The sequence below is a fragment of the Rhinopithecus bieti genome, unplaced genomic scaffold (assembly GCF_001698545.2).
Source record: "Rhinopithecus bieti isolate Rb0 unplaced genomic scaffold, ASM169854v2 scaffold_51230, whole genome shotgun sequence".
NCBI lineage: Eukaryota > Metazoa > Chordata > Mammalia > Primates > Cercopithecidae > Rhinopithecus > Rhinopithecus bieti.
The window spans coordinates 44,257-68,855 of NW_016820119.1; the positions used below are offsets into that span (position 1 = coordinate 44,257).

Genomic DNA, 24,599 nt, shown 5'->3' on the forward strand with positions numbered 1-24,599 from the left:
AAATTGACAGGCTGGGGTTGTGCACCAAGACGAGGAAGAAAAAAGAGGGGAAAAAGGAGTTCTCTTTCCCTTCTACCCTCCGCCAACCCTCCATCCCCTCAACTCCTCCCCTAAGGCCTGGGGTGGCCCTGCTGGGTAATAGTTCCCTGCCATATTTAATAACCACAGAATGCTGCCTCTGGTGGGAGTACTTAATTTGGATTGGCAGGCAAGCGTCCTCTGAGGGAAGGGGAAAGCGATGCGCGCGCCCCCTGCTGCCTGGAGCTCCCAACTCGGCGGAATCCAGGTCAGGCGACGCGCCGCCGTTTTTAATGCTGCTGCCGCCGGGGGAACGGGTGCGGCACCAGGCTCCACCGACTGGGGTGGCTGGACGCGGGGGCAGGGGTTCGATCTGATTTCGCGCCCTCGGCGGGCTCCTGGATAGGGTTGCCGGGATGCGGGCTCGACTCTCCTCGTCGCCGGTAGAGGAGCGTTCTGAGAGTCTCCCTCGGCGCGTGAAGGATAAAATTGCAACGGCTTGTTCCATTCGGTGCGGCGCTCTCTCCCAGCTCATTAGGGTGACGTTCCGTTTGGCAGGCTTGGAGATTGGCCTTTTGATTTGGCCTTCTTGCGGCAGCTTAATGGAAAAGCTCTCCGCTCGCTCCAGAAACCAGCTCATGTCCGCGTCCCCTCTGCGCGCGGGCGAGGCAGAGACGTCTCCCCCGCGGTGACAGCGTGCCAAGGCGGAGAGCCGGCGCGCTTCCCAGCCCGGGAAAGCCCTGGCGACGCGACCCCGCAACCCGAGCCCGGGTCCTCGGAGCCGCCAGGGCGCGCCGGGCTGCTCCCCTCTGGCCTGCCCCGTCGTTCCCGCAGGAATCCCCCGCGCCGCGGCCGGGACTCCGGGCCTCTCCCGGGCCGTAGATTCCAGCCCCGGCTCTGGGTAGGGGTTTCCCTCTTTCCGTGAAATCCGCTGGCGGAAGACCCCTCCCGGGCCCTCGCTCCTGCCCCAGACACCCGCCCGCCTAGACCCCCGCCGCTCCAGATGCGCTTGCCCGGCAGCTCCTTGACAGCTGCGAGCCCACGCCGCAACCCCGGCGGGCGGCGGGGCGGACTGACATGCCGCCGACGCGGCTGCGGCCGCGGCAGCCCGCGGGGGCGATGAGCCCTGCGGCCGGTGAGGCGCCGGGTGGCGGGGGCATCGCGTAACCTTCCTCACCCCCTCCACTTTGCCCACTCCCGCTCGGGCGAGGTCCGAGAGAAACGGTGAGTAATGGGGTGGAGCCTCCTTGCCCTTCCCCTTAGCGGGCAGCCGAACTATGGGAGGGTAGAGGTTGGGGGTTTGGATGCCTAAGAGGATCCCTGATTGGAATAACGGGGTTACAGTCTATTTCTCAAGATCATTCATGATGAACCACCCTTCCTGTGGATTTAGTGCCAAGAGAAGTGGGGGAGAGGGTGCCCCGCAAAGTGTACATTGTGTATGCGGTGTTGGGGGGCAATCTGGCAGAGTGGCGTGCTGCACGGGAGGGTGCGCCGGGTGGGGAGGGGCAAGAGACGAGATAGATGCCTGGGCAGGATGAGTGCAGTCGGTCGTGAGCTTGTGGGTTGGTAGCGGGTGCTGTTCTCTGGGCGAGACTGACTGCTCGTGTTGTGTGCTGGATGCATGGGGCATACGTGTGCCGCCTGGGCCAGGGCGTGTTGTGCCTTCTGGTGCTGTGAGTGTCCGCCGGGTTTGGGCTAGCAGTGGAAGCTGGTATCACTTTCCGCGCGCGCCGCGTGCACATAGACGACACGGCTCACGCCAATCTCGGGACTCCAACCGCCGGCGGGTCCGGGAGCTGCAGCCCCAGCGCACAGACCGCTGGGGCCAAGGGGGCGGGGAAGAAGGAGGGTTTTCTCAAGTCCTGCACTCTTTCAGCCCCTGGGCTGGTCTGCGTGGTCTGGGGCTAGGTGAAAGAACTCGAAATATATAACTACACACCTCCCCCTGATCCCCCACCACACGCGCTGCCGCACCACCACACACACGCTCATCGCGCTCCCCTCTCTCTCTCTTCTCAACACACACACACACACACACACAGCCAAAGCACTCATTCAGAGGCTAGCGCTGCTGCTCCTGCAGGCCCTGGCTGACCTGCCCAGAGGACCCGAGCCACTGGGAGAGATGATGAAAGCAATTTGCTCCGGGGGAAAAAGCAGTTTTTCGTCTTAATTCATTGTGTTTTATGTTTAACCGTGTGGTAGTGGTGGTGGTGGCGGGGTGGGGTTAAATAGAAGAAATGCCTTTAATGCAGTACCATAAATTTACCTGCTCATCGCAGCTTGTTTCTCTCTCTCTCTCTCTCCTCGCCCCCCACCCCCACCCTTCTCTTCTCTTCTCTCCTCCTTTCCCCTTTCTCTCTCTTCTCGCTCTCCTTTCCTGGCGATTAATAAACAAACCTCTGAACGCATTCGGCGGTTAGGTCTCCCGGGCAGAAGAATTGAAATTGGTTTCAATTTATCAGAAACGCAGACCTCAGCAGGCGCCGCCAAGCTCCTGGGTGGTCAAGAAACACCCCGAAGGGGGTGGGGGGAGGAGGGAGTTGAGGAGGGTGGAATGCGGGTACGTGATAGGAACACATCCGGCCTTCTGGTGGGGCACCAAAAGGGAAGCCTCCTCGGCCCCTGGCGACCCGGTGACTTGCAGCGGCGTGTGATTAATCTTCCACAGCTGTCGTGCCCCATCCACTTGAGCTGAGCTCTTGTTTACTTCGATTTTCAAATATAGCTGCTGCGCCATGCTCTTCCTGAAATAGGGGGATCAGTTCACCCTTTTTGGGCTCTTGGCCTTCTGCCAGGGCTTCTTTTTGCTGGCCTCACTGGCTGGATTCAAGTTTGAGAGGAACCTGCCCCTTCATGCATTGCAGGTCTCCAAAGGAGGATGGCTGATGGTCAGAGCTTAGGGTAACTAGATGTTGACTGATCACCCAGCCCCTCATTGCAATCTACAATGCCCAGCAGCAGTCCCCTCATACAAGTCCACTTTGTAGCCTCCTTTTTCTTTAAATACAATGTAGATACTGGATTGAGAAGAAGCAGATAAGGCCTATAGAACTGAACTTGGTTGAAGTGGTTCTTTCTTTAACTTGATGGAGAAGGGAAGGGCATTCATGCAGTTTCCTCCACTTGGAATCCTTTATTTTTCTCCCAACATACTCCTAAAGTACTCCTACTCAAGCTTCCCTCTCAGCTCACTAGTTACTTCCTCAAGGAAGCCTTTCATATCCTCCCTGACTAGGCCAGATCCCTGCTTATTTTACATCTGTATTAGTCCGTTCTCACATTGGTCATGAAGACATACCCAAGTACTTTACAAAGGAAAGAGGTTTAATGGACTCACAGTTCCACAGGGCTGGGGAGGCCTCAGGAAATTTACAATCATGGTGGAAGGGGAAGAAAACACGTCCTTCTTCACACGGCAGCAGCAAAGAGAAGTGCCAAAGAAAGGGGGAAAAGCCCCTTGTTAAGCCATCAGATCTTGTGAGAACTCACTATCATAAGAACAGCAGCATGGGGTAACTGCCCCATGATTCAGTTACCTCCCTGGCTTCCTCCCAAGATACGTAGGGATTATAGGAACTACAATTCAAGATGAGATTTGGATGGGGACACAGCCAAGCCATATTTGGCCATGGAGTCCATTGGATTCCAAAAGAAAAGTATTTGTTTCTTCATTCAGTTAGCCATTTATTCAATAAGTGTTCAACAGCCACCTACTCTGTCAGGCATGTGCTAAGTCCGGAGGCAAATGAAATAGAATGGATCCTTTCCTCATAAACACTCATAATCTGAAGTTATATTTTTGAAGTATATTAAAGATGCACATTAAATTTATGTATGTGATTAAGTAATGCCAGGCACACCTCTAGACAACAGACTCCACAAAGGGAGGAAACTGTGTCCCCAAGGCCTAGCACTGTGCCTGGCATAGGATAGGTACCCAGTAAATGTTGGTTGAGTGAGTGGAATTAGAGGAGCAACTACATTCTTTCCTTCTCTGTTCCTGCTCTTCTGAGCTCTCCTTTACACTGCCACCTACAGCTTCCTGGTGGGAGAAGGGAGAATATGGTTACTGAACTGACCCTGTAAAAACTATTCCCATGCCCTGTGCTCCTCCAAGGGATGGGATCCTAAAGCTGATAGGTTGTCCTCTTCCCCCAGCCCTGCCCTGTGCCTGTGCAGGGTGGTTCCTTTTGCATTCTCTGGGCACAGTTGTTGGTATTGTTTATGGGCACTGATAGTGGGCATGTTCTCCAGCCTTCATGCTTTAGTCATTGCCCATGATCAGGATTTGGGAAATGTATCACACATCTGGACTTCTTTTCAAACTATTGAGATTAGATAAAAAGAAAGGAATAGACCAGGTGCGATGGCTCACGCTTGTAATCCCAGCACTTTGGGAGGCCGAGGCAGGTGGATCACTAGTTCAGGAGTTCAAGACCAGCCTGGCCAACATGGTGAACCCCGTCTCTACTAAAATACAAAATTACCTGGGCATGGTGGCAGGCACCTGTAATCCCAGTTACTCGGGAAGCTGAAGGAGGAGAATTGCTTAAACCTAGGAGGCGGAGGTTGCAGTGAGCCGAGATCATGCCACTGCACTCTAGCCTGAGTAACAGAGCGAGACTCTATCTCAAAAAAATAATTAAAAAAAAAGGAATAACCCCCTTCACTTAAGCTTGGTTGCTTTGCCTAAGAGATTCAAATATGTGATGAGGCTCAGAAAAACACTGGACTCCAAAAGAAAAAGCATTCGTTTATTCACTCAGCTAGCCATTTATTCAATAAATATTCAATAGCCACCTACTCTGCCAGGCATGTGCTAAGTAGAGAGGCAAATAAAATAGAATGGCCTCTTTCCTCATAAACACACATTCCAGCAAGGATGACCAGTTAGTGAATGGACAATTACTGTATAAAGTGATTTCTGCCAGTAGAGAGTAAACCCCATGATAATGGAAGCATATAGGAGGAGCACCTCTTCCTAGGGGCTTAATGAGGACTTGTAGGGACAGCTAAGCCCAGAAAGGGAGGATGGGTAGGAGTTAGCTTTGGTGAAAGAAAAGAGGAGAGGAAGAAAAGAGGAGAGGAAAGTGGAGGGAGAAAGTGTTATGAGTGAAGGGATTAGTATGTAAAGACCTAACATAGATAAGAGCTCTTCCAAATGACTGAAGACAGAGATTAAAATGCAGGGGAGTTAAGTCTGGAGAAGGCATAGGGGTCAAACCTTGAAGGGCTTGTACTCCATGCTAAGAATTTCCACTGAGTTTCCAATGCAGGGTTAGGAAAATGTTGACTACTGATTTGAAAGGTCAGACTTGCGTTTTAGATAGTGTACTGAAACTGGAACGTAGGAGAGAGAGGGAGGTAAAGGGGAACTGTATAGAAACCCAGGTGTATGGTCCTGGCAGCCTATGAAGGTGAGGGCAGGGGTTTCCTCTTTCTGTTTCAATGTACAGACTGTCACGGGTAGCAACTACTTGGGGCAGTGTCGCATGGGAGGTAAAAAGAATTTACCAAGACAGTTGTAGGTTAAAAAATAAAAGTCAGATTTATTAGAGAAAGTATGTAGGTTAAAAATGTATGTAGGTTAAAAAATAAAAGTCAGATTTATTAGAGAAAGTATGAAGATAGTATGAAGGAAGCAACAGGCAGGTCAGCAAGAAAAGAAAGAGCTGACTGCAAGGAGACAAAGGCTTGCTGGGGACTTACAGGATGGGGCTTGTGCTGGAGAGAGCTATGTGCAGTACTGATAATGCCAAGCTTGCAGTGAGTTAACTTGCACTTTTCTATCAGCCGATGGTCTGGTGATAGCTGGGTACAGGAAGATTGTGAGTTATTTGCACAGGAGGGCTATATGTCCTGGACCATGAAAAAAGGCAGACTTACAGCTTATCTGCTTTCTCTTTTTGCTTTCCCCTGGTCCTGCCAGCCTGACCTCTTTTCCCTAATTAGGACTCCACACAAACCAGAGATACCCTTCTAGGAAAGCGTTTCACTAATTTTCTCTAATGAGATTGGTTTATGTTTGGTTGTTCATTAGTGTTTTGAATGGGCCCTCTAAACTCAACACTGGGCAGATGCCTTAGGGGAAAAGAGAAAGGGCTCCACAGAGTGTAAGACATATTTCCTGGCCAACTGAACTGCAGAGCAAAGCAAACTCTCAAAGATTTAAGATGGAGAGATCCGTGAAGGCTGAGACAGGCCTGAAGAAGGAGTCTGGAAGGGTAAGAATTTAGGTCCATGGAGACTATAGAGCAAGACATCTAGATAGGAGACTCACATGTGTATGTACATGGGTATTTAAAAATAATATGGTGAGTGAATAAAAGCTAATTCTAGAATCCAGGGTACTTGGATATGGCATACAGAATCGCATCTAGTAAGAAGAAAACAGCTCTGTTTCATCTATATATAATTTGGAACAGACCAAATAGCATTTACTGCCTCGATATTTGGAATGACAAATAGGGCTTTCCTAGTTGTGTTCAGGAATGCTGGGTCATGTCGGGACTAGATCTGGAAGTGGGACCAGAAGCTGTGCTCCTGCCATGGCTTCCATGTGATAATTTCGAAATCACTCAACAGGAGAGGACCTCAAAGTCCAAAAGAATGAAACCAAACAGTGTGAGCTTGGTCAGCATTCTTCCTTTGCACCCTGATTTATCCACTGGGTTCCTCATCCTTCCCTGTTACTAATCTTAGAGTAAAAAACAAACAAACAAACAAAAACAAAATGCTTCATTTCCTACAGTGCCCAGGAGCTCACCCTTGCCCTAGTTTGGTAAACTGCCCCAGTTCCACCTCTTATCTGAAGTGTCTTTCTCCTTCAACACAGAATCCTCTCCTTCCACAAACCCTGTCTTAAAAAGAGTATCACTTCTCTAATTCCTTTTCCCCATTATACTCTTTCCCCGTCATGCCTTCAACAAACTCTTGACATTTTGATCATTTGTCCCTATTTTCTCATCATTCATCCACTCACTTCCCACTTTTCTCCACCTTCTCCCCAACTCTCATCCACCAAGGACTTCTCATTCCCCAAAATGTAATGACTTATTCCAAATAGCTGCCTGCTGTCCTCCCTCTTTCTTTCTCTGTCTCTCTCCCTCCCTGCATCAGATAATATTGACAATTAGCTCCTTAAGTCTTTCCTCTTTTGACTTCTTTCACACAGAGCTCTGTAAGTCTCACTACCTCTACATGGCCCCTCTTCCACTTCCACTCCAAGATTCTCTCCTCTCTCCCAATGTTTCCTTTCTCCATTATCCCTTGGCAGTCTCCCTAAATGGTTTGTGCTGTTACTGCAGTGTGGATAGTTCCCAGAGTCTGTGACTCTAGCTCTCCAAGCCGGATGTCTTATTTCTTGTCTTGATTTCCACATGGCTGGAAATATCTCCAACAAGATGTCCTGTTAACTCCTCCTGAATTTTTACTAACCTGACATCATCTTTGTCCTTAGCAGCTTCTCCTCCTGACTTCCCACTTTCTCTTGATGGCACCAACAAACTTCTAATCACCCTGACTTGAAATCTCCAAGTTTATCTTTAAACTCATCTCCCTGGTTCCCCAAGTATTGCTTGATGTATTTTATAAGCCTGTGCCCCTCTTCTTCATCTCAAACACTACTCAAGTGCAGATTTTATCACCTCTTGTATAAAAATAATAATAATATGTGTGTGTTTACCATCTGTCAGCTACTCTGTTGCAAAGTGCTTTACCTTGATTTTCCCATTTAGTCCTTACTATGGCTGTGCGAAGTAGTTACTATTATTATACTGTAAAAAACAGCTTTCTGCCATCTTCCCAACTTCAACCTTTCCCTCTTTCAATTCATTTTAATCAGTTACAAGATTCACCTCCTAAAATGCCCTTGTAAACTTACCATTTTTCTGCGTAAAAAACTTTGAAGGGCATTCCATTTTTTTCAGTTCCTTGTATTCAAGGCCCTGTATGGGCAGGTGCCCCACTCCATATCTAGCCTCACTTTTTACAGTTCCCTTGCCCTTTCTGCCTTTGTGCATTTGTTCACAGTTTACCTTCCCCTAAGACTTCTGCTTGTTCTTCAGTGTTCAATTCAAATGCCTCTTCTTGATGGGAAGGCTTTATGGAGAAACTGTCCCTTCCTCCTGTGAATTTTAATAATGTGACATCTGTTTTTCATTAGCCCTTTACACTTTCTGAAATGCATTTTTTTTTTTTTTTTTTGCATGTGGCTTACCATCCCTCCCAGAGCAAGTGCTTTTTCTGTCTCCCACTCTATGTCACATGATGCCTGATAGACAGTAGGTGTTCAATGAAAAACTGGAGTGAATATACTCCCTCACCCATGAAGCAGGTGAAACAAGGTCAAGAAAGGGGATCTATACTATTTCCAAAAATAAGACAATGGTGGAGTCAAAATTCAAACCAGGGACAGGAAAATGGTGTAACAGAGGAGGCAACGAATTGGTGATAAAAGGTTATGTTCTAATTCTTATCACTTCTGACAACCACAGGTGAGACTCACCTCTGCTCTCTGGGCCTTGGATTCCTTATCCATCAAAAGAATTTGTGTTGGATGTGTTGACTTTTATGCTCCTCCCTGACCTGACAATTCTGTATTCTGTGAGTCTTGTTTCTTAGCATACAGATTGTCTGCTGCTGAGAATACTTTCAGTGCTGACAGTATCTTTCATTTCAGAAACTTCCAACTGTAACTTGAAGCCTCTAGTGTATCTGTCACCACATTGAGTCTCTAGAGATCAACTTGGCCAGTCAACTCAGCTGTCCAGCCTGTAAGCTGCCCTAAATTGGTTAGAGTGCCCCAAGGGCCCCAGGTTGGCACTCCTCAATGTGCAGTCATCAGTCAGCTCCCACTGCAGTATTCTAGGGCATTCTCAGAATGACTAGTAGTGCTCTAGGCTCCCAAATGTTCCAGACATCCTATCTCAACCCCTGCACTTCTGCCTTTCATAGAGCCCCCAGAAAAGATGTGTTTAGAGCCATGTAGATTCTGCTGAGAGTCTAGTAAAATCACTCTGCTCAGCAGCTTTCCAGATGCTCCACCTACCACAAACATACCATTGTACTCCCTCCCCAGTGAGACAGGAAGAATCCTCTTGAGCCAGTGCCTTTTCGCCCCTGAAAAGAAACTAATAGAGGAATCAACCTCAAGGGGAAATCATTAGGGGAGAGCACATCTGTGAAGACAGTAGCTAGATCTGCTGGGAGTCTGAGGAATCTGCTCCTAGCACCCCCTTGTAATAGGAGGGCCCAGAGCATCCCTAGGGTTGATTATACAAGAGAACTACCCAGACTTGTCTCAGAGAGATGACTTTGACTGCTTGCCAGGTTTTATTTGTTCTTCAATCAGGCAATGATATGATTTAATTCCATATTTCAACATTTAAAAAATTAAAATAAATTAAATGGCATTAAAATACATTTGGCTTCTGGAGAATAGTATGAGAACTATGTACATAAAGGAGGCTGATCACCAGCATCCCTTGATGGCTTTGCAACAGGGCAGAAGATGTCAGCCTCCCCCATGGGTAACCTCAAAAGATAGAGCCCAAGTGGTTCGCTCTTGGCAACAGGGAAGGGCAGGAACAATGTCTACCTGAGGCTGCCCTGGGTTTCTTGCTCCTCTAACTCCAGCCCTGACTTCCTTTCAGTTGCAGAGGATGCTTTCTCTTGGCCCTTCCCGACATGACACACTCCTTCAGCCTGCTGAAAGGAGACATCTGGCATTCAGAGCACCAAAGTTTGGTTCTGGCTCCATTATTTATTGGCATAGAAACACTCAGCAATAAACTGAGCCCCAATTTCTTCTTCTGTGTGATCATCCTCACAAGAAGGATTAAATAAGATCCTGTGAGTGAGAAGATCTTTGTAAACCCCTGGCAAATAGCATTGCTTAATATTTATTGAATGAATGATGCAGTATAAATGCCGATTATCATTATGCCATACTCTGAAGGAAAAGTGAGGTGCCAATGAGAGGACTAGGATTGGGAGAGGAGGTTGTGTTTAGAATTAGACTCGTGACTTTTGTCCAAACATTACGTGGTCCCATTGGTTCTTGAGAATGAACAAAACTATCTGCACTCTGAGGTCATTGGCTTTAACCATAAGGCTTGCCAGGAAGTTTGAAGTCGCTTCCTAGACACATCTTTCCAGAATCACTTAATGAAAACTCCTGTAGAGTCATTTTGCATCCATTCAACAAATACTTACTGAGTACTCCCTCTGCCAGCACTAGCCAAGGCACTGGGAATACTGTGGTGAACAAAAGGGACGAGATTCCTTCTACTATGGAGTATATATTCGATGATAAACTAGTAAACAAGCAAACAAAAACAAGGATGATTTCATCAAGTGCATATGGGGTATAAAGAAAATGAAAAGTGATGTTACAAGAGAGTACTGGAGGGAAAGATTGCCTTTAGATAAGACGGGTGGGGGAAAGTCTCTCAGAGAGGGGTATCTACGGCCTGAATGAAACTTAAAAGTGACCTCTGTGGATATTTAGGGTAAGGTTGTTCCAAGTAGAGAGCACAGTAGATGCAAAAGTCCTAAGACACATGCTTGCCTGTTCTAGAAACTTCCAAGTATTTCATCTAGATAGGAGTGGAGTATGGATGGAGCAAAACAAAATGGTAGGAGATTTGAAAGGTCAGTGAGTTAGAAGCTAGACGAGAAGTCAGTAGGAGGTGGGGTGCCACAGAAAGAGAGAGGATACAAAGAATGGCATGATCTATCTGATTTACATTTTAAAGAGACTTTCTGGCCGGGCGCGGTGGCTCAAGCCTGTAATCCCAGCACTTTGGGAGGCCGAGACGGGTGGATCATGAGGTCAAGAGATCAAGACCATCCTGGCTAACAGGATGAAACCCCGTCTGTACTAAAAAAATACAAAAAACTAGCCGGGCGAGGTGGCGGGCGCCTGTAGTCCCAGCCACTCGGGAGGCTGAGGTAGGAGAATGGCGTAAACCCGGGAGGCGGAGCTTGCAGTGAGCTGAGATGCGGCCACTGCACTCCAGCCCAAAAAAGAGAGACTTTCTAGCTATTTTGTGGAACGTAGATTATAAGGGGTGGAACAAGGTTGGCAGCTGTTGCAGTAGTCCAGGTGAGAGATGTAGTATTAAATATTAAATCTCCAGCAACTAGAATGGAACGTGACATGTATTTGGCACTCAATAAATTTGAGAATGCATCCAGGCAGAAATGATCTTCAAAGAACCTACAACTGTGATGGGCACATCACTGTGCTCGACAAATACTTTTGTTCATGAATCAGTGAACAGCATCAGGCTTTCTTGTAGCTACTCTAGATTAACTTGAAGTTAATCTCAATATTTTGGATCTTTTACAAGTAATTCTTATCTTTCTAGCTAGCACTATTTCTTAGGAGCAATATGTTCCATGGGTTCATTTTTTCCTGTGTGAAACTGTGCGGTCATTTGAAACAGATCTGAGATGTCTAACTCCACAATCTTTAGGCAGTGTTTATAAATCCCCAAACCCTTTGCTCACATTTAGATACTGATCTCATATACCTTTCTGTGTGTCACTCCAGAGGGGTGACCAGACCTGCTTCATCAGTGCATCTCCAGAACTTATCACAGTCTGATCTACTGAATCCACAAATGGTTATTCCCTTGACTAGACTGAGGAACACTCTAAGGCCTTGGTTGGGTTCCATTCGTCCCACAGTTACAGGAAGTCCTAAAGCTAAGAAGATATCTAAGTTGGATGGTTTCGTGTTGATTCCTTCAGCTTCCATTCCTTGGGGCCTGGAGATCTCAGGATCAGGATGAACTTTGCAGGGTCAGTGGAGGAAGGGGCCTGATGTGGTGTGGTCCTTGCTAGGCCTCTTCATTCCTCTTCACCATCATCTTCTGTTTCCATTGGTCTCCAACTTACATGGATTCTCCTTTCAGTGCCTCTGAAATCCAAGCCTTCCCCAGCAGCCCTTCTCCCACTGCCTTGGTTCAGGTCTCCATTGCCTCTCACCCCAGTCCTGGGAGAGTCTGGACTGGTCTTCCTGCCTCCAGTCTTGCTCTGCTTTCATTCACCTATCCTGTTCCCACACTGTCATCACTCTAGGCTGCCTATCCAAAAGAAAAACATTGATCTTGTCCCTCCTATGACTAAAAACCTTCAGTGTTTCCTTATGCCTCCAAGAGAATGCCCACATTCCTTGGCCAGGCACACAAGGCCTCTTACCAGCGATTCCTCACTTATCTCCACAGCTTCTCTCAAGTCTTTCAGCCATACTGCTCATCCTTCTGGAAACAGACACTGCTTGTTCAGGCTTCCATGCCCTTTAGCATGGGCTTCCTATGGCCTTTGTTTGAGATGTATTGGCTTCTACCCAGTTAACTCCTGTTCATTCATTAAATCCTAGATCTAATGTTAGCTGGTTCATGCAGCCGGCCCCAGTGATCCCAAGCAGTGCTATACCTTCCTTTCTTGTGATCTCTTGGCACGTTGCACATGCTTCTAAATCTGGTACTTGTTTCGTTGTAATTATTTGGTTTTCTGTCACTGTTCTCCAGTGAAGTGTGTGCTTCTCTAGAGGGATTATATTTTATTCATATTACTCAAATTCAGAAAACCATGCTCACAGCATCCCTGACAGATGGTTCTCCAGCCTCCAATTTGAACACTGCCAAAGATGGGAGAAATCACTGGATATTATCCCTTCTATTTTTGCACATTCACTCGATGTACTCATTCATTCAATAAATATATACTGAGCATCTACGATATGCCAGGCACTGATTTAGGCACTGGGGATACAGAAATATCAGATAAAAATTTCTACCCTCTTGGAACTTATATTCTAACTTTTTTGAGTGTGTGGAAAAAAATGAGTTTAGAATAAATTAACCTTCTCAACATAATTCAGTGAAAGTCAGCCTGTGACACATAAGCTGGGTTTCATACAAATGCATGCATGCCTGCATGAATGAATAAATGAGTAAGCGAGTGAATGAACAAAGAGGCCATGAGGAAGTGTGAAGAAGTAGACCTAAGCTATTATCACTGAAAGGAAAAATAATTAGAAATACAACTTGCTGAAAATGGATGAATAGCATCATTTTCCTACAAAGACAAGGGAATTATGGATCTTTTATATTTCATCAGTCAAGTATAAACCAAGTAGACAGCAAGTTTAGGGAAAGACAAAGGGAAAATCTGCTTATGTGGGTAGAGAATTGATGCTGACTATTCTTGGCAAGGTATGAAAGGAAGTGAGATTTCAAGAAGGTGAGATGTTTGTCCAGAGCATAGAAATATCTTGTGGTACCCATTTGCGAGTCAGTACATGATCTGCTATAAGTCCTTCTCCCAGTCCAAAGAAAGTCTCTAGTGGCTGGAATTTCTGGGATGCAAATGTCATAGTCAGGTGAGGTTCCTTCTCTTCTCTCCCAGGATTTTCAACCTTGTCTGTGTCTTAAAATCAACTAAGGAACTTTTCAAAAACATAAATATTTAGGCTCCTCTCCCAGAGATTTCAAAACTTAGGTCTGGAGTAGGATCCAGATGTCTGTATTTTTTAGAACTCCATGATTATTCAGATGTACAGCCATCTCTAGAATGTGATCCTGGTTCCATCACTGTCTCCAACTGGAGGATTACTTAAATGCAGATGTAGATCCAGCCATGGGAAAAGCAAAACTTAAATTAAGCTGAGCTAAGCCCTCTCTCTTCCTGGCTTTCTGGCCCACTCTTCAGTGTTTGTAACTCCTCTGTCAAGGATTTGCAGAGGGCAAAGTCCTCTGGTTTACACAAGTCTAGCACATTTCAGTCATCTCTGAATCATAGAATTTTAGAGGCAGAGAGGGTATCAGAGATCAAGTTCAACCTCTTCATCCTATCAATAGAGTTTCACAGAGTGTGACGATTCATTGTTACAAACAAAAAAGCTTCCCCTTTGGGAGGCTGAGGTGGGCGGATCACTTGAGGTCAGGAGTTCGAGACCAGCTTGGCCAACGTGGTAAAACCATGCCTCTACTAAAAAATACAAAAAATTAGCCGGGTGTGGTGGTGCACACCTGTCATCCCAACTACTTGGGAGGCTGAGGCAGGAGAATCACTTGATCCTGGGAGGCAGAGGTTGCAGTGAGCCGAGATTGTGCCACTACACTCCAGCCTGGCCGACACAGTGAGACTCCTCAAAAAAAAAGCTTCCCTATATTGAGTTGAAATTTTTCATAGGGCTTCCAGAAGAGTGTGGAAGATGGATAGGTAAACAGATACGCCCAGTACAGTGTGATAAGTGCTTCATGGGTAACCAAAGTGTTAGAAGAACCCAAGAGAATAAATGACTCACTTTATAATTAGAGGAAGACACATTTTCAGGGAAGGCTTCCCAGAAGACACAGAACTTTCTGGAGCCCGAAGTTCTTGACCTAAGGGATCTTGATTCCTAGCCTACTCTTCCACCATCCCTTTCATCCCCTGGAGCTTAAAAGCAGACTTTAGCATTTGACATACCAAGTTTCATAGCCCCTCTTTGCTACCTGGTCAGCTAATGGACCTTGGGTAAATTATGAATCTTTGAGGCCCCTGTCTCCTCTTTTCTAAAACAGATAACAAGACATGTCTCATGGTGGGGTTGTGAGGCATTAAATAACAGATATAAAAGTGCCTAGAGCAGTGTGGCTATAGAGTAGCCGCCTGATAAATATATATGATCATTGCTGTCATCACTTTTTAAAAGTCCTTTGTCCATATAAAGCATGAGGAGATGGAGGCCTGCTGATGCCCTGGTCTGTCTAGGAAGCTTTCTTTTCTCTTCTTGTGTAGTAGTACTTGGGAGAATGTCAGCAGGGTTACATGAAACTGTCAGATGGTTCGGAAGTCATTAAAGGTCTGAGAGACTTCAGAGAAGGCAAAATATGACAATTGCATGAGATCAGAGAAGCAAGAACAGTATAATATTATCTCACATATGACTGCAACATTCTCTACATTAAAAGCCCTGCTGCACTGCAGCCACTGCCCACACAGGTTGAGGCAGCTGTAGAGCCACCAACCTGAGCGCTTAGAGCAGCAGAAGAAAATCATATTACTTTTTAAGACATAGTTGTAATCAATTATTAGAATAATTGCTTGTTTATCTCCACCCCTCATCAGAAAATAAACTCTCAGAGGTTGGAGAGGTGGTTCATGGCTGTACCTGCAATTGTTAGCACAGCGTTTGGCCTTAATGGGAAAAAAAATGGATTTGGTCCAAGGAGCTTTTGGTAAATCCAGAATGTAGGCTCTCCTTGACTTTTCCCTGGTGCCCGCTTCCTACCACCCCCTCCTAGCTTATTCTCTTATCCTCTGAGGTCTCTCTGGGAGTCTAATTTCCACACCTGGTTTTCATGTGGCTCTGGGCCCACCTAAAATAAATGTGTCCCTTCACTTCTTCCTTTCCTATCATCAAAGCATGTTTGACTGGAAGGAACTATAGTGATCATCTAACCCAGAAGGAACTATAGCGATCATCTAACCAAACCTGTATTTTATGGATGAGGAAGCTGCTGCCCTGACAGTCACTGACTTCCCAAGGTCTCACACCTCATTGAGCGAGGCTGGAAAGGAAGTTCTTGTCCATTTTCAAATCCAGGGCTTTACCATGGATCCACTCTGCCTGTATGTAGAGATTCCAACCTTGTTGGGGGCCTCAACATCTAGAAAGACTCAGCCTGCCCTCCTTGAGCCTTTGCTCAAAGGGGCCCTCAAACTGGAGGTAGACTGCCAGAACTCAAATGCTTACCTTTCTGTTTACTAACTGGGGTCTTGGGCAAATTCCCTAACCTCTACGAGTTGCAATTTGCCATCTCTAAAACAGGTGTAGTGATAATATCACCTCCTTCACTGTGAAGATTCAAAACATTAATAATGCAAGAAAAACATTTAATATCATTATATTTTCCTCCTTGGATACAAGTTCCAGTTGTGGCAATCAAGCTACCTAAGCAGTGGAGGTCACATCTTTCCTACTCTTGAGAGAGTCAGACACTTTGTTCCTGTGGCTCTCGAGGAGTATTGCCGAGGACAGGACTGCACTGACTTCCGCCCACTGGAGGCAGAGGAAGTGCAGGAGAATAGGCAGTGTGCTTGGACTCGGTTGACACATCAGAGCCAGTGCAGCCTGGCTGGACCTAAAACTTTAATGTAAATTGGCTATGACGCCTGTGCAGGGGCCCAGATTTAGAAGCAGAGAGGTACAACTCTACCCAGGCTGGTGACATGCCCGGAGCAGTGTTCCCATTGGAGAAAGTGGAGGGCATAGCAGGAGGGATAATTTGCTCAGTCTGTCCTGGTGGCACTGTTTTATTAATGATCTGGAAGAGCAGAGGAACGGTGACTTTAATTAAATTTGCCAGTGATATTAAAAGATGTCAGGAGCCACTGCTGAGGACACAGACACCTTGTAGATGGCCTCAGGGGCGTTAGGAAGATGATCTGGGAAAGAGATGAGAGGCTGGGGGCTGAGCCAGGGCATCAGTTTGGCTGAGAGAGGGGAATGTGACATGAGGACAGACGGTCTTCATGAGCAGAATCTACCCAGGCCCACCGTGCTTGTCTGTATCTGTTCAGTTTGCAGTAGAGTTCTGTCTGACCTTCCTGCTCCTGTCTTGCCCCTTTACTGCTGTCCTAAACCCTTAGGTGAAATTGGTATTTCTGAAAGACAAATCATACCATGTCATTCTTTGGTTTACAACACTATCATTGGCTTTTCATTGCCCTTAGAATAAAACCTCGTCTTCTCTGCCTGGCATCTAAAGCTTGCCATGAGTGAAGTTTTCCCTACTGTCTAGCCACATCTACTGGGCCTCCTGCCTCACGCTGCGTGTCTTGTAATCCCAGCAGCCCACAGCAGCCTTTTCCATCATGTTTCCATGTCTTTGCCTTTGCCTGGGCTGTTCTTTTTGACTCGAATGCCCTTTCCAGTTTCCTTTTTTTTTTTGACTAAAGCTCACTCATGCTTGAAGTCTCATTTCAGGGATCACCTCCTTCAGAACGCCTCCCCTGAATCCCCAGGCTGGCTCAGTGCCCTCTTCACATTCCCATAGTATTCTGCCCTACCTCCTCTTTTTACAATAAAAGTGCCTATTTGTACATCTGTATACCTCTGCTAGATTGTACCTTTGAGGGCAAACGTGGTGTCTCTCTCTCTCTCTCTCTTTTTTTTTTTCATGTAATCCACCAGCGTCTAATACCAGGTCTAGCAGATCACAGACTTTTGTCAATGTTTGTCAAACTGAACTGATGGGAAGGAGAATATTTGTTGGGAGGCTGCAGCAGGCAGCCAGAACAACCCCAGTAAGCCTGGGAACTAGGCATTGAAATGCCAAGTTTCTCCTCTGAACAGGTGTGGGACAGTCATCTTACTTCTAAGTCCACATCAGACTGGAAACTGATTGGAGGCCATGGATGTCCTACAACGAAGTGGTACAGCTTAGTAGAATGAGATGGTTAAAGCCATACTTTATGTCATCTGTCTGTGAGTTCTAGTTCTATTTCTTTTGTACTTCAAATAAATGACTTTGCTAAGACTCAGTTTCCCAAAATATAAAATAGGTATAAAAATATTACTAACCTCATAGGGTTGCTATGAAAATTAAATGAGAAAGCACTCAGCATTATGCACACAATAAACACTTGTAGATGCTAATTACTGTTATTAATGTCTTTATGATTTGGGGTGGTCCTGGAGGGGGAAGGGTCTCAAGTTGAGTCATATCCCTGAGTATGCCTTGGGGTTAATAGCCTTCTGGAACCACCGAAGATCATCTGGGTCTCTAAAGGGTTGAGCTGGACCCCCAGGATGTTGGAATCTATCTCAATTGGTGTCTGGGCCAGGGGCAATTGCATAAAAAATGACCACTGGCTTGGTCATTAGAGATTTTCCTGCTTTCTCTAACATCTCAGCCAGAAACCATTTCCTAGCAGGGCTGCAGAGAGGAACTGGGCATTCACAGGGCATTTTCCACCTTCAATTTCAAAAACTTGTTGCATGCATTTACTAGCCATCTCACCTCCTTGCCTTCTTTTCTTTTTCTTTTTTGTTTTTGAGATGGAGTTTCACTGTTGTTACCCGAGCTGGAGTGCAATGGTGTGATCTTGGCTCACTGCAACCTCCGCCTCCCAAGTTCAAGCCATTCTCTTGCCTCAGCCTCCCAAGTAGCTGGGATTACAGGCGTGCACCACCACGCCCAGCTAATTTTGTATTTTTAGTAGAGATGGGGTTTCACCATGTTGGTCAGGCTGACCTCGAACTCCTGACCTCAAGTGATCCACCTGCCTCAACCTCCCAAAGTGCTGAGATTACAGGTGTGAGCCATGGCACCTAGCCTTGCCTTGTTTTCCTTAATCTTTTCCTTCAGTTCATTTATTTTCTCATGGAATAGTCTTTTTAAACTGGCCTCTGATTCTGATCATATGATAGCACTTTCCCCAGAAAAACCTGTTGCCACAGAGTGTCTACAGGGCCAAAGGAGAACAAAGACTGTCATCCTCCTTAATTCTCCTGGTCCATAAGATAAATAGGACTCCAAGTCCACTGTTCAACAAGATGATTCTACCATCCCAATGTTCCATGTCCTTTTACTCTGGAAGAACAGCTCTCTTCCCTCCCCTATGGATACTCATCCTCTTGGGATTGGTTGGCTCTCACAGCAGCCGCCCCCTGTGATTGGGTTGGCACTTAATGAAAGAGCTGCTCAGCTGTGCCTACCATCTGTCGTCGCTACATGGGGCTCATTGGAATCCACAAAGTGTCAGAGTTTTCAGAGGTCAAAGTAAGGAGCCAAGATCCTTTTCTCTCCACATTTCTCTGGGGTGGGTGAATGTCAAACCTCTGAATGAAAGCCTCTGTGCACATCATTGATGACAAGAGCTTTCTTAAGCTTTGAAGATGGATGCTGAACACCTTCAACCACTCTATTCCTCCACAGTCTCCTCATAACCTCTTTTCCTCTGAGTGAGGACAAAGGCAGAGGCCCCCAGCACCTGTTGAGATGCCCCCAGCACCTAGTGGGGAATGTGGGCTTCAGCACTTGGCTGCCACTCTAGGGATTAAACCAAGTTAACCCTCAGCCCTTTGGGAGGGAGGTCTTCATGGGGACAATATACACCCTGATGTTTTGTGTCCCGAAGAGAATTTCTCTTTGAGAACAGTCTTTGGGAATTTAAAGAGGTCCCACATAGCCTCTAAAATCCAGTCAGGATTTGTCTATGAAATGTATATGTATTTGCAAAGCAAATGGCTATAATTCAGATAAAAAATAAAGAAGGCTGATGTCTGAGGAAGCTTCCTTGGTGACTATATTTATTAACTCCGAAAACATACAGTTACTGAGAACCTACTAACCACTCAGGATACCATGATAAACAGAAGAGACAGTCTTTGCTCTTATGTCATTCACTGTTTAATGGATGAGATCTAAAGCATTATTAAGGGTGGGGAGTGCAAAGAAGAAACCCTCATTTCAAAGATGAATGAGAATAATGGCATGTACAAAGGTCCTGGGGTGGACAGTCACTTGGTATAATCCAGGAGTGAAATGAAGGCCATTGTTGTTGAAATGTAATAAGGGAGAGAGTGATGGGATGAAGGGGGATGAGTGGGAAGGAATGAGTTCATGCAAGGCTTTGAAGGTCATGCGTAAGAACCTGTTCTTTATATCAAGAGCAAGAAAAGACTACTAAAGCGCTTCAAATAGGGGAGTGATTTGCTTAAGTCTGTTTGTTTGTTTGTTTGTTTTTAAAAAAAGATTACAGTGGCTATATGAGGAAAGTGGAATCGAGAACTAGCAAGTGTTAGAGTGGTGAGCTCCATTAGGAGGCTACTGAAGTAGATTCATGAGGTAAGGAGTGATGGTGGCCTGGGCTGGGATGATGGTGGTAGAAATGCAGGAAGAGTTGAGAGGATTTAATGATTAGATAAGGGAGAGAAGAGAGATGAAGCCTTGCAGACTAACACCTGCTTTCTGGCATGAGTAACTGGGTGGCTGAAAATGCTATTTTCTGAGCTGGGAAACAGGAGAAAAAGGAGCACATATGGGGGATGAAGACTTTGAGTCTTTAAGGTGCTGTACAAATCCAAAGCGGCTTTCCTTTATTACCAAGGGTACCCTACACAGTTGTAGCAGAGGGAGAAAGATCCCCCTCCTTTTTTAGCTATTGCATGGTTATTTTCATTCTCATTCCACCCAAATGAGGCAGTGGGTGGTAAGATGAGTATGTAATAGTTTCAGTTGCATTTCTTCCCATTCTTCTGAGCTCAAGCTCACCTTTTAGTGGTTTGAGGCCAGTAGATGAGGCTGTATATCACCCCCAAAATCTTGTCTCCAGTTTAACAAAACTTATCTGAGAGACATTTGCATGTTTTATTAATAATGATTTTTACCACTTGTTCCTTTTCATGTTTGGGTTTGAAATTTGAGTGGCTGGCAGATGATCATCTTCCTGTTACTGCCTGCTTAAACTGCTCATAAGCAGGTTTTACTGGAGGGCTCAGAGCTGCTGTGAACTTGGTCTTGGGCACATCTTACAGGGCCTCTGTTTGGCTATGGGTGGGTGGCATTCACTATGAATCAACTCTTTTGATTTCCCAAGCTATCTCAGAATTATGGCTTGCCTCCAGAAGTCTTGCATTTGGGAAGGAAGTTTCTTTCCAAGGGAGTTCAATTATATGCAGAGCAAGGTTTTCAATTTTTCGGGGACTAGTCCATGAAAATTCAATTCAATATACTCTTGCAAACCTATGTTATCCAAGATTCTTGAGTATAATGACAACAGGGTAAGGAAGTCCGAACACCCCAGAAACAGTATAGATGGGGATGAAGATTCAGGTTATACATTGCCTATTTTAAATTGCTTCTTGATAACTCTCACAGGTAATAGAGGTTTGGGAGACAGGACTTGAAGGATATTGCTGCATTTCCATCCCCAGTATTCCCAGCTATTTCAAGCCATTTTTCAACGGAGTCTCCACCAGATGGTTTGGAGGACAGAGCAGTTATTTGTGCCTCCCATTGACATCTATTTTTCCAAGTGAGAGACTGCCCCATATGTTAGTGCAATATGTCACTGGAGGTGAAGCATCAGTTGTATTGGTGGGAAACTGCCGTTTGCTGTCCCTTTTTTCCTCATGCCTTTTCCTGCCTCTCTGATCTTTTCTAGGTCTCTGGCCTATCAGGAGGACGATTGGTGCTGCAATAGAAGCCAGTGGCTAAGTCTCGTGTATGGCGTGGTTAAGGTTGCAGCCTCTCACCTCTGCCTTCCTCCATTTTGGCCTGGTTACCTTTGTACTCTTCCTGAATGGTCTTCGAGCAGAGGCTGGTGGCTCAGGGGATGTGCCAAGCACAGGGCAGAACAATGAGTCCTGTTCAGGGTCATCGGACTGCAAGGAGGGTGTCATCCTGCCAATCTGGTACCCGGAGAACCCTTCCCTTGGGGACAAGATTGCCAGGGTCATTGTCTATTTTGTGGCCCTGATATACATGTTCCTGGGGGTGTCCATCATTGCTGACCGCTTCATGGCATCTATTGAAGTCATCACCTCTCAAGAGAGAGAGGTGACAATTAAAAAACCCAATGGAGAAACCAGCACAACCACTATTCGGGTCTGGAATGAAACTGTCTCCAACCTGACCCTTATGGCCCTGGGTTCCTCTGCTCCTGAGATACTCCTCTCTTTAATTGAGGTGTGTGGTCATGGGTTCATTGCTGGTGATCTGGGACCTTCTACCATTGTAGGGAGTGCAGCCTTCAACATGTTCATCATCATTGGCATCTGTGTCTACGTGATCCCAGATGGAGAGACTCGCAAGATCAAGCACCTACGAGTCTTCTTCATCACTGCTGCTTGGAGTATCTTTGCTTACATCTGGCTCTATATGATTCTGGCAGTCTTCTCCCCTGGTGTGGTCCAGGTTTGGGAGGGCCTCCTCACTCTCTTCTTCTTTCCAGTGTGTGTCCTTCTGGCCTGGGTGGCAGATAAACGACTGCTCTTCTACAAATACATGCACAAAAAGTACCGCACAGATAAACACCGAGGAATTATCATAGAGACAGAGGGTGACCACCCTAAGGGCATTGAGATGGATGGGAAAATGATGAATTCCCATTTTCTAGATGGGAACCTGGTGCCCCTGGAAGGGAAGGAAGTGGATGAGTCCCGCAGAGAGATGATCCGGATTCTCAAGGATCTGAAGCAAAAACACCCAGAGAAGGACTTAGATCAGCTGGTGGAGATGGCCAATTACTATGCTCTTTCCCACCAACAGAAGAGCCGCGCCTTCTACCGGATCCAAGCCACCCGTATGATGACTGGTGCAGGCAATATCCTGAAGAAACATGCAGCAGAACAAGCCAAGAAGGCCTCCAGCATGAGCGAGGTGCATACTGATGAGCCTGAGGACTTTATTTCCAAGGTCTTCTTTGACCCGTGTTCTTACCAGTGCCTGGAGAACTGTGGGGCTGTACTCCTGACAGTGGTGAGGAAAGGCGGAGATATGTCAAAGACCATGTATGTGGACTACAAAACAGAGGATGGTTCTGCCAATGCAGGGGCTGACTATGAGTTCACAGAGGGCACGGTGGTTCTGAAGCCAGGAGAGACCCAGAAGGAGTTCTCCGTAGGCATTATTGATGATGACATTTTTGAGGAGGATGAACACTTCTTTGTAAGGTTGAGCAATATCCGCATAGAGGAGGAGCAGCCGGAGGAGGGGATGCCTCCAGCAATATTCAACAGTCTTCCCTTGCCTCGGGCTGTCCTAGCCTCCCCTTGTGTGGCCACAGTTACCATCTTGGATGATGACCATGCAGGCATCTTCACTTTTGAATGTGATACTATTCATGTCAGTGAGAGTATTGGTGTTATGGAAGTCAAGGTTCTGCGGACATCAGGTGCACGGGGTACAGTCATCGTCCCCTTTAGGACAGTAGAAGGGACAGCCAAGGGTGGCGGTGAGGACTTTGAAGACACATATGGGGAGCTGGAATTCAAGAATGATGAAACTGTGTAAGTAACATTCCTGTATTCTGCCCCTCCCCGACCCCATCTTTTGCCATCTCTTTCTGTCCTTCTGTACTGCACTTTACAACGTTTCCTTGTGTTTATGTTAATGTCAAACTTTGGTTCCATCACAGGTATGCAGGAGCAGCAGACACCACTGGACAGGTTCTGCTTCCAAACTCTTCTTCAGTTTTCACTCTAAATTATTTCTGGGCAAGGAATCCTGTGACAAGAGCTAAGGACACAGAACATTTTGTTCTCTGAAACACAAAATGATGGCTGGTGGAGCTGTGGGATGACAGAAGTTTCATGATATCAGATTTTGGAGAATTCTTGTGACTAAGAAAGACTAGAGAACTGCTTGGGCCTCTTCTTCCTCCCTTCCTCATATGGAGGGTGTCTATGAGCTTTGAAACCAATTCTTTCCATTCTGGGCAGCAATAGCCCAATCAGAACATTCTCAAGAAAACAACTGGCATTGGCTGTGTTCCCTGGTACTATATTGCCAGTCTCACTGTATAACCAGATTCCAGGCACATCTTTAATTTTGAAATTGCAAAATTGATAGAAATTTGGCAATCTTTTTAAATGCCCATAGACTATTTTATGGTGTGAGGCTTGCCCAGGCTAGTTGAATTGAGTCAGTATGGCTTGGATACTGGAAAGTATCTTGGAGAAGCAGAGCTCCCAGGGCAGTGGCCACTTGTCTTTAGTCACAGGTCTAAGCTCCAAAATCTGGTGAAGCAGTGAAGGAGAAACATCCTAGGAATTGTGGGAGAAAATATATCTTCTGTGTGGTCATCTCTTTTCACAGTCTAGGACTCTCCTGAAATACCTCTTCTTGGGTTACTGCCCTATTCTGCCCTTCAGAAACTGGGTGTTACACTTCTGTCACCTCTATTACCCTAAGGCCTCTGCCCATGGAACCCTCTTGCAAATTGGATATTCTGTCCTTTTTCCAGTTGGATAACTTTAAAAGGGAAAGCAGAATGACTTTTTTCAGGATTTGTAGCTTATGAGAAAGTAGACTTTCCAGGGTGGCCTAGAAAGGTGGAGATGAGAAACAGAACTGCCTCTGAATGACTGCACATATCCACAAGTAATAAGCAGTGGCAGGAGATGGTGTGAAGAGTAAAAGAAGCATATAGGAAGTTGTGGTGGGGGGTGTCCAATGTTTCAAGAACCTGCTCATTATACTTTCAGTGGGAAATGAAGCTATATAACCTCCAGAAGAGGAGGAGGAAGGAATTCATGGAAAAGTGGGAAGCCATAGAAGCTAGGGAGAAGTGACCTAGGAGTGCTTCTGCCCAGGTCCAGCTATGAGACAGAGCTCAAAAAGAACTGGGCACTGCTGGCGACAGAGCTGAGTGACCCGGGGACCCTGCCCCTATTCTTACTCAATCTCTTCCTAATAATGTGACTTGGGGCAGGTCATTTAGTGGGTCTGGAACTAAACCTTCTCATATGCAAACTGGGAATAACAATACTTTCCTTGCCTGGAGGCAAGGTCAGTCCTTTTTGCAGTTCCTTCCAGCTCTAAGATTTTCTGAACCATAGACATAAG

General features: G+C 46.1%; 1 protein-coding gene across 5 annotated transcripts in view; it reads left to right on the top strand.

The window, feature by feature from the left end:
* The first annotated feature begins 241 nt into the window (after positions 1 to 241).
* The window catches only part of SLC8A3 (solute carrier family 8 member A3), a 144,614-nt gene continuing 120,256 nt past the window's right edge, over positions 242 to 24,599 (top strand). For all 5 annotated transcript variants that reach the window (XM_017859593.1, XM_017859595.1, XM_017859594.1 and 2 more), the window contains exons 1-2: positions 242 to 286; positions 21,196 to 23,041. In XM_017859593.1, the coding sequence (XP_017715082.1) occupies positions 21,258 to 23,041 (1,784 nt within the window). In that variant the 5' untranslated portion in view covers positions 242 to 286; positions 21,196 to 21,257. The remainder of the gene's footprint in view (positions 287 to 21,195; positions 23,042 to 24,599) is intronic.